This window comes from Sturnira hondurensis, unplaced genomic scaffold (assembly GCF_014824575.4).
Source record: "Sturnira hondurensis isolate 20B ecotype Veracruz unplaced genomic scaffold, ASM1482457v3 Scaffold0022017, whole genome shotgun sequence".
NCBI classification, from domain to species: domain Eukaryota; kingdom Metazoa; phylum Chordata; class Mammalia; order Chiroptera; family Phyllostomidae; genus Sturnira; species Sturnira hondurensis.
In genome coordinates, this window is record NW_028094648.1 from 8418540 (window position 1) to 8428805 (window position 10266).

The window sequence follows — 10266 nt, forward strand, 5'->3', positions numbered from 1 at the left end:
AGACCACAGTGCTATTATTTTCTTTCTATTTGACCAAAGGAAAGGTACCCTAAATAAATAGCCAGCTTTAAGAATACCCCCCGATATGGAAAAACAGCATGTGGCTTCCATACCTAATACCCTTTGGGGATAACATGTTTGTCATTCATTTCTGTCTAAAAAAGGAAGAAAAAATAAATAAAAATAAGATTTGAAATGGATTTTGTTTTCTGTTTCACTAATTAAAACTGACACCAGTCTTCTGGGAATTACACTCCTGATAAGCAAAAGGACCTGGTGAATTCTAAGCTGCCTTTATTAAATCGACCTGAGGGGAATCACATCTTTCATTTCCCCATTGTACGTTAGACAAAGGTCAGGTGTAGATTGTGAAGGTTTTCAATAAAACCTGCAAAATGCAGAATATTCTTTACTGAAGTGGAGCACCACAAGTCCCTGGAGTAAGAGAGCTGTTTTTGCATTCCTGTTGGTGAGCGTTCAGGAGTGTGTGAATCTACATAGACCGACAGTGCCTCTGGCTTCCATTTGTTGCCTAGAAACAGTGAGGCCCTAATGGAGATGGAAGTCTGTGTCTGCAACCATTCCTAGAAGTTCAACTTAACGTTTAAGTTTGTTTTACACACATAGGCTGTTATATTACCAAAGTCACTGTTCAGTTACTGTATTAAAATGTACTATTATTTATTTCTTTAGTGGTTAGACAATTGTAAGAGGACATTTGGTGCCAAAGAAGACCTGTATAGAATCAACACAGATGCACAAGTAAGTTTCTTATTCTTAGTTTTGCTGTATTTCTGTATGAGGTAAAATAATGCATATGCTCAAATGTCCTGATTTGATATTCCTAGAAATAAAGAACATTTGTAACACTTTCCAATTTTGTTATCAGAACAATCTTTCTAAAAGTTAGGTTCAGTGAAATATTGGCTTTGTAATGAAAAAGTCACTTTAATAAAAATGAAAGACCAGCTCCTGACTGAGGCTTAATAACATTCAATAGATAAGCTTGATCGAAATCTGCACAGTCCCAGTCAGCTTTGAGTCGCAGCTGCCTCTTTCAAGAAATTCTGGCTCTTCGCCGGCATTCTGCGACCAGACTGGTCAGGAACCCAGTCTGAGAGTCGGTTCTGTACATCCGTCCATGTTGGCCTTTCTGAACGTGACTTTCTGGTTGGATAAACTGTAATGTTTCTACTAGTATAAAATTGAGCGAAAATAATAGTATTTCCTTAGAGAGGAGTACACATAAGCAACGCATACATTATATTAAGTGAGGGTAAATGAAGACCTACAAATTAGTCTAATAGGAGTGTAACTTCATGTGAAGATGCACTCATTAATTAATGATCTCTGCATTTGACATCAGAATTCTAATCTTTTTCTACATCAATTATATTGTTACGGATTTCCAGTCACTATCAAAGTTAGTGTACTATAAAAAGAAACTGAAATGCCAAGAAAATAATAGTGTCCTCTCATTAAATGTTTACTGTGTGCCAGGCCCTGTACTAAATATTTCACATTGATTATCTCTGCCCTTACAACTCTGTGTAGTAGATGCTGTAATTATCCCCATTTTGCAGATGAGGAAACTGAGGCTAAGAGAAGGTAAATTATCTAAAATCAGTAAGTAAATAGTTAGAATTAAGAGTCAAACCTAGACAACCCTGAATTGTTACAAATAAATTATCAAGTCATATTTGTAAAATAAGTACGTAATTAACCCTAGATTAGAATTAGATCCTTTGGTTCTAATTCTCTCTTTGCCACTATTTAACTGCATGGCTTAAGTACATAATATAAACTCCTTTTTTTCTATATGAGTTCCTTCTCCCTGAGTCTGCATCAGTTAATACAGCTCACAGTTTTCTATTGAATGAAAACTGAATGCTGTACATTTAGGGTTTCATTTATATCTCTCTCCTCTAATATTCAGCTCCTTAGAGTGGGGACCCTTTTTACACATTATTTGCTGTCTGCCTCTGTGTACCAATATAGTCTTTTGCATAATAATTATCTATAAATATATGCTATAAGAGGGAAGGGGGAAGGAAAGGGAATAGATGAGTCAAAGAACATGTATGAATGACTCATGGACATGGACCATGGAGAGGAGGTGGCCTGAGGGCGAGAGGGGTGGGCTGGGGGGAAGGGAGCAAAAGGGAAAAGCGATTGGGACAACCGTGATAGAATAAACAAGAAAAAAATAGATTAAGAAATTAAGTACTGAAAGCAAAAAAGATAAAAAAAACAAATGAAAAGAGAACATACATGCAAATTTCAATATACTTAAGAGTCATTAATTTAAAATATACAGTGTTAGCATATTTAGTATAATTTCTGGTAATTTGGAGCTCTAGCATTAACAACAATTGTGTTATTTTCTACAATTGTAGTGACCATAAGCTTAATCAGTGAGTTTTTTTTTTTTTATTACATCCATAGTGGAATATGGATGCACAGAGTCAGTTCTGTTTTATTTATACTAAGAGAAGTGAGAAAAAGTATTAAAACTCAAATAGTTGTTAGTTTCCATATAAAGCAGTATAAGATGAAACCTTAGAAATTCAGAAATGCTAATAAATTTGACATTGGATTGTGCTCTGCTGATGTTTAACAGAATGACTGCGTAATTTATGGTGAGCAGGAGGGAGCTAAAGTTCACCTTTGCTTAGCAAATCCTTTCTAAATTGATAGGAATAAATTTTATATAAATAGTCCTACACAGGAAACTACTTAGAAATTCAAAAGGGACTTTAGAAGCAATATTTACATTATGGCAATTGCAGTTTTAATTAGAAATCATTTTTCTCCATTGATGAGTAGGTCCAAGTTGCTGTACATATTTTAATGTAATAGTTTTTAAGTAGTCCATAAACTAAATATTTCACTGTGTAATTTACATACGTATCTTATTTGATTCAAGCCCAGTAGGGTTGAATTTCTGGTTTACTAAATTATATTTGGAACACAGTTTTAAACACACAATCAGCTTCTAATATTTTACCTTCTGACTCCAACTACACACAAGTTATGGCAACATAAGACCTGATTAGACAGTGAAAGGTAGGAAGCCTAGAATGAGCCACACCAAAGATAATCTTCTCGTGGGTAAGTATTTATTATATAAAATTATAAGCCAGCTCTTTTCTGAGTACAGTAACTCATTTTCTACTGACAAACTTTCTCCTTTAGTCAGAAAATTTTATGACACTTCGCTTTTTTTAAAAAGGTTATAAAAACCTAGATAAAGACCATTTACAATAAGCCAGATTTCCCAAGATCACATTAGTTTGATTTTCTTCGTAACTTTTACACAGAAATAAACTGTAGTCTAAATATAATTGATTTATTTGGCAAAGAGTTAAAAACACCCTGGATTGTTATAGTAAATGTTGAAAAAATTTCATTCTGGAAATAGCTTCATAAATTTTTCTTTGGGGTGTAATTAAATGTTCTACAGTTTGCCTGGGACATCTGTGACCCTAGTTAAAATGATCTTACACTAATTCTTGGTCTTTTTCTTCCTTTGTATTTTTGTGACCCGATCACCTTCTTGCTTAGCAAATGGAAATTCTAGCAGTAAGTGACCTGTCTTAATTTATAGACTACTTATCCATGTCAGACAAACTGGTTCTCATTTGCCATTTGTCCATTTGTGACCTAGCAATGTTTCATCATGGACTGCTACTTTAAAATAGTGTGTGCTTCAGGTCTGTGCAGCCCTAATCTATCAAATGTCAGTCCTATAAAAATGAGATTTTATAATTAATATGTACAACTAGCACTTGCTTTTTTATACATTTATAACTAACATCTTTTAAATTTCTTAATTTTAAAAATCAAAGTGCAAACGCTAATTTCATTGTCTCATTTCAATGAGATTACAAAGTTTGGTTTTTTTTAGAAAAATGAATTCATTTTTAGCTAAGAGGTTATACAGTTTTATTTTGCTTCAACAAGCACTAATTGGTAAATAGAATGCAATCCTGATGTGGCAAAAGTATACGCATTTGAATTGTAAATTTAAAGTTTTAAAGCCTAACGAATCCTTTTGAAAGCTTCCTAGATATTGCCTGCTTAAAAATTCTAATGTGGAAATGTGCTTCACACTAAAAATGAATTATGTAACCAACAATATCTTTACATTTTGAATTGGTCTTCATCAGCTTCACACCATATTAACTTGCTTTACTGCAGAAAAATAAATGCCAAGACAATTTTAACAATTATTTTACAAATTTATTGGAAATATGTGGTCTAGTCAAACATGGAAAATCGCAGCTAAATTTAATGCAATGTTATTTATTTCTAGGAACTGGAACTCTGCCGAAGGTTATACAAATTGCATTTTCAATTGCTACTTCTGTTCCAAGCCTACTGTAAACTTATCAGCCAAGTAAATGCAATAAAAAATGAAGCCGAGGTAAATGTGCAGCTGAACTAGGAGAAAGTTAAAATGTACATGTACATACATATTCTTTGTGGGAGAGCGTAAGCCTGAAGTCACTCGTCACAAATCCTTTTTTGCCAGAATTGTTTTTTTTTTTTTTTGAAGTGATGTGCTACTTCCAGACCTATTAGTAAGTAAGACGGTCGATAACCAGCAGCTTTAAAAGATCCAAGACCTTAAAGGTCGCCACAGCAGCGACAGATCATGTGTAATCAAAAGTCTGGTAAAGCACATCAATTCAATAAAGATAAAACACTATATTAGGAAACCCCTTAACCGCCTGTCCATGTTATTCTGAATGTCAGAAAGCATGGAATGAACCAATTCAAAGGCAGTGACTTGAGTCTTTTTTCCCCGTTGCCAACCACTGATCTAAAACCATCGTTAGGGAAGTGATTTAATCTGTTTAAATGGTTAAACTTAAAAAGATACACATACGGGTTTATATAAAATACACTGGATAAATAACCTTTTAAAATGTAAAGACTTTCTTCTACTGTCAAAAAAAAAATATCACCATCCTCCCATAACAGTAAATTTGTTTTTACTGCCCCAGGTGAAGTAAATACCACGTTAAAGCCAACAACCTGCCCTATTTATTACAATTTAATAGTTACTACACTTACTACAACCTATTCTGCCGATAGTATTTAAAGACTTCTCATTTTGATGGCTAAAACATTTATCCCTACTGAACAGAGAACTTAAAATATTAACTGCTCTTAACTAGTAAGTTTGACACTTGAAAATCTTTACAATAAAATACTACTGCCACCAAATGGGTCTTCACAGCCGGGTAAGTGCGCTTTTGTCACTGAGCGTGTCAGCGGATCCTCCTAAGGGGCCCTTCTTCATTGCAGGTCACCAACATGTCCGAGGAGCTTGCCCACCTGGAGAGTGTGCTCAAGGGGGCAGAGTCTGCCTCGGAAAACGAACAAATGGCCATTTCCAAAGCTGCACAGGCCACCATCGAAACTGCCATCCATTCTTTAATTGAGACTCTGAGAAATAAGGAATACGTATCAGCCGTGGCCCAAGTCAAAGCTTTCAGGTAAAATGTGAAGGGGTTTGGGAGGAGACGCGCATAGACCAGCAATTTCCATCCGTTTTCATCTCGCAGCGCACATAAACGAACATTCTGCAGCACACCCAAAAATACATCTTTGGCCATTCTAACAAAAAAAAATAGGTATAATTTTGATTCATTCACACTTGGTGGCCGTCGTTGTGTGGGCTGCTGTCATTTTTTTATCTGACAGTCTGGGGAAGGGAAGTCGGTGCCCCTGACCGAACAGCCAGGTGCCGCGCGTTGTGAGAGCCCTGCGGCGGGCCATCTGAAAACCGCTGCTTTGTGCCTGGACTGGGAGTCCCAGCAATCGGGTTTGGTTTTCAATTTGGTGATTCTATAGCAGGTTTTTGTGAAAGGAAAACATGATTTTGTTCTTTTTACAGCTGTCACTGAAATGATCCCAAGTTTAAATTTTGTTCACGCTCAGCTCAGTGGGCTGGGTGTCGTCCCACAAACCCAGAAGTCCCTGGTTTGATTCCTGGTCAGGGCAAAAGCCTGTGTTGTGGGCCAGGTCCGCTGTCAGGGGCGTGTGAGAGGCAGCTGATCGATGTTTCTTTCCCATTCTCCCTCCCTTCCCTTCTCTCTAAAAAATAAATGAAATGAAATCTTAAAAAAAAAATCTCAGTGAGTCACAATGAAATTTTGCTATCATGGGTATTAACATGAAATGTAGTTAATCTCAATAATTGCTTGAGTGAGTCTCAGGACTCAACATTACTCTGTATTTCCAGGTCTCTCTGGCCCAATGATATCTTTGGCAGTTGTGAAGACGACCCCGTGCAAACGCTGTTACACATATATTTCCATCACCAGACGCTGGGCCAGACAGGAAGCTTTGCAGTTATAGGCTCTGACCTGGATATGTCAGAAGCCAACTACAAACTGATGGAACTTAATCTGGAAATAAGAGAGTCTCTACGCCTGGTGCAGTCATACCAACTGCTAGCACAGGCCAAACCAATTGGGAATTTGGTGAGCACTGGATTCTGAGAAACTTCAGGCATTTAAGAAAGAAACTAAACTGAGACAATTAAGGATATTAACAAGCACCTTTTATGAACCCTTGCAATTCACTGATAAGTTTTTCTGGCAGCATCTACCGCCATGGTGTGTTTGACATGTAACTCATGTCAAACTTTATCCAGATATAAAAAGAATGTCAAAATCAAAGATCTGAAGAAAAAAACTAATTGTTCAACAGCTGCCAATACCTCCCACAATTACTATGAAGAAGAAATTTTTAAATTACGTAACCTGTGTGGAACAGAAAAGGGCTAAAAGTGATGCATACAAGTACGTACATTGCTTTCTGGGGAACAGATTGTGAGAATGTCTGCAATAATGGCCTCTAACGCTGAGATACTGAGAAGCAGGTAAAATGAGGCTGAAACTAAGGCTGGTTCATTTTAGCTGAAGACCTGCAAGGCTGCGTGGATTTCTAGTAGTCAGAAACACAATCTGCAATCGATGCCTACCCATCTAATATGAAGAACATCCAGTCGGAGAGATAGACACAGAAACTTGTTTCCAAAAACCACTGATGTTTTTCAACATGTGGGATAAGGGTGTGGGTGTTTTGTTTTTTCAGTCTGTATAAGGAACTGTGTGTGTGTGTATGTATGTATGTATGTATGTGAGAGCTGGGGTATGTGAACACGTGACAGTCATATTTTCAAGGTGTGGATGTTTGGTGGTAACGTCTCAGAGCATGCCTGAAAGAGCACTGCAAGATTATTTTTGAAGAAATTTTATTTTATTAGATCTAACTCTTCATAGTGTGTAAATGTTAGAACATTTTAATAATATTTTAAAACTGGGCTTTCCCAGTATTTCAAAAAGAAATAATATATCTGTTAATGTTATTGGAATGCTGCTCAGTTCTCTGATCAGTGCTATGTTACGACTGTTGACGACTAACCAAAGTAGACGCCTGCAGAGACTTTAAAGTGTAAGATAAAGATGTATGCTGCCCGTCAGCTCCTCTCACTAGGAAAGTTTAACTTATTTTACTCCATAATTATTATAGAAACTGTATAGATTAAAACTAGTATTTTTTCTTGTACATTTGTGCAATGCACTGTATACAAGACTAGGTGTACAAAGCTAAGGAAAACATTGTGGTCATCGGTGGTAGAACATATGACTTGTAGGCTCTGAAGTCTACAGAATTCGAGAGATGCAAATGCATTTTTATATGTTTATTCAGGACTCGGATGCTTCACCCTAAAGGAACCTGGGGCTGTGGGGGAAATGAAAGAAAGCCTGAAGACTGACTACCAAAACATGCAATATACTTATTCACTGAGTCTGTAGCATAACATGAACTGGATTCTCTGTCCTTTTTTAAATAGCATTTTGTAAAAGAAATGAATGTAGACCCACAATTCCTCCGATCTGAAAGGAACACCTTGTATTTTTTATATGCATCTCTTATCCACTGTGACTTTTCTTTTAAACTGGGCTCTGTGGTTCCAGAGTTTGGAATGTAGAAATGAAATGCTTAGCTTTGCCTTTTCTTGGGGGTGTGGACCCTGCCGGAAATGTAATTATGCTCAAGTGCATTAGCTGGAGGCACTGTGCGCCCCGTTGGACTGCTGACTACAGTTCTGTTACCGATAAACTTCCGTAACTGGTCACGGCACATTCATAATCACTGTATTTTTTGACCCTGATAAAAAGAAATTATTTTGATGGTGTTCTGGTACTGTAAATGGCGTCCTTTAAATTATTTAATAGCATTTGGGTGTGGGGCAGGAAGAGAGGGCTGGTGTCCAGAGACACCACATTTTACATCCTAGCTCACCATCCCCTACTTTTCCTCACCCTCCTTCTATCCGTTTGTTAAAATAAAAAGCATTGTAGTTGTTGGTTTGTGTTGTATTTTAAGGCAGGATGAAGGGTTATAGTGGGCATCATTTGGAAACAGTTCAAATTACCTTCATTACTCTTAGTTTTCTGTAAAAGGAGAACAAAGTTAGTTGACTGCACAAATCGAACCCTTCAAACAGTTGAAATCTGCTTTTCCCATTTCTTTGTGTGTAACCAAGTCTGTTAACCGTGTAATGAAAATGAACGCACCTGCAGAGGTCAAGGTGCAACACCATGGAGGCTGTCCTCCGGCAAAGGGTCTCCCTCGGACCTGCACTTCTCCGCTCCCGACCCTCGAAATCCAAAGTTTGCACTTACCAAGTACATCGAACGCCTGACTTGCTGAACACCTTATTTAGTTCCCATCAGGGCCCAGCAGCTCATTTTTGCTCATAGAAGCTTTTTCTTTAGCCCACTACATTTCTCATTTTTAATGAGTTTGTAAAATAACACCAGAAGAGAAGAGATCTGGAATTGCCCTCATGCTGCTTCTCAAACAGAAGGCCAAAGAGTTTTTACACAATGTAGAAAACATTTTCTACTTCTCATGATAGAAAATAACAGGTATGGTCGCAGCCTACAATTCACCTTAAATTTAGGAAGCAGTTACACGTTCCCCTAGAACAAACTCACCATTCCGAGTGAGCCGGTCTGTGAGAACGGCTCCTACACCACACCGGCATGACCTGGGGTGGGGGGAGAACAAGACGGTAGAGTCAATGAAATTAGGATTGTGTCTTATGACTTCTTAAATATTTTCAAAGTGATCCGCCGTCACGCTAGCAAATGCAGGAAACACGGAAGTTAGACTCCCTTCTCTCAACACCAGAGGTAGCAGTGATCTGGAGGGTCCCTCCCACCCTTGGAGGCTCTCCATCAGGAAAGCTCGCTTACCGCCGCAGGCTGCACGGCTCAGCTGTGCCTTCTGTCCCTCGGAGGGGGAGGGTGTTCGTGCCACAGAGCGAGCTTTTGGCCCAAACTTTCAGGAAAAAACCTTTCGTTTTAACTTAATTCTATGTGTTTATATTAGAAACAAACCCAATTACCATATTCCAGGGTGGTATTTTGCATAAAGGCACCGTTAACTGCTTTTTAGAGCTAAACTTTTAACGCATAAACAACATAACACATAAATAAAAGAATTAAAAACATAGGGGCTGGGGTGGGGGTAAAGGGCAGAAAAGTACTTGAACAATAATTAGAGTTAAAAAACATTTCTGCCCTGGCTGGTGTGGCTCAGTGGACTGAGCACAGGCCTGGGAAGCAAAGGGTTGCCAGTTCGATTCCCAGTCAGGACACATGCCTGGGTTGCAGGCCAGTCCCCCAGTAAGGGACACACGAGAGGCAACCACACATTGATATTTCTCCCTCTCTCCTTCCCTTCCCCTCCAAAGATAAAATCTTAAAACATTTTTATAGATATGGAATTAGTATTACCCATATATAATGTGCATCCTTATTTTTCCCTCAAATTTGGGCAGATATGTACGCGTTATTCACGGCAAAATACAGTAGTTTGATCCTTGCTCTCAACTGTAAAATGGGGTTAGTGTTCTTAGGAGAATTAATGGTAAACAATATTAAAAGTTTCACTACCCATGTTAGTAGCCAGTGAATTTCTCTTAGGACCCGTTGCTGGTCTCTCATTCGCTCAGCAAACGCCCCAGTGCCTCGTGTGCCCCTCTCACTGCCGTGTGAGTCAAGTGAGTCCCGTCCCTACCCTCAGCCAAGTCAACAGCAGGCATCAGCATGGAACATCACTTCGACAACACCCAAAGTCACTGTCACTCATTACTCTGACCCCCCTCCCCCACAGCCACCATTTTACCTGCTCTTCACAGGGCTCTTGACTGGCTTAAAGACATCCTCGGGACAG

At 38.3% G+C, this 10266-nt stretch overlaps 1 protein-coding gene across 6 annotated transcripts in view; it reads left to right on the forward strand.

Annotated features, from left to right (window-relative positions):
• The window catches only part of FRYL (FRY like transcription coactivator), a 248106-nt gene extending 239717 nt beyond the window's left edge, over window positions 1-8389 (forward strand). For 4 of the 6 annotated variants that reach the window (XM_037034140.1, XM_037034139.1, XM_037034142.1 and 1 more), the window contains 5 exons: window positions 694-762; window positions 3565-3582; window positions 4316-4426; window positions 5314-5504; window positions 6254-8389. In XM_037034140.1, the coding sequence (XP_036890035.1) occupies window positions 694-762; window positions 3565-3582; window positions 4316-4426; window positions 5314-5504; window positions 6254-6512 (648 nt within the window). In that variant the 3' untranslated portion in view covers window positions 6513-8389. The remainder of the gene's footprint in view (window positions 1-693; window positions 763-3564; window positions 3583-4315; window positions 4427-5313; window positions 5505-6253) is intronic. The other 2 variants (XM_037034141.1, XM_037034143.1) reach the window with 1 other exon arrangement.
• Window positions 8390-10266: the final 1877 nt, after the last annotated feature.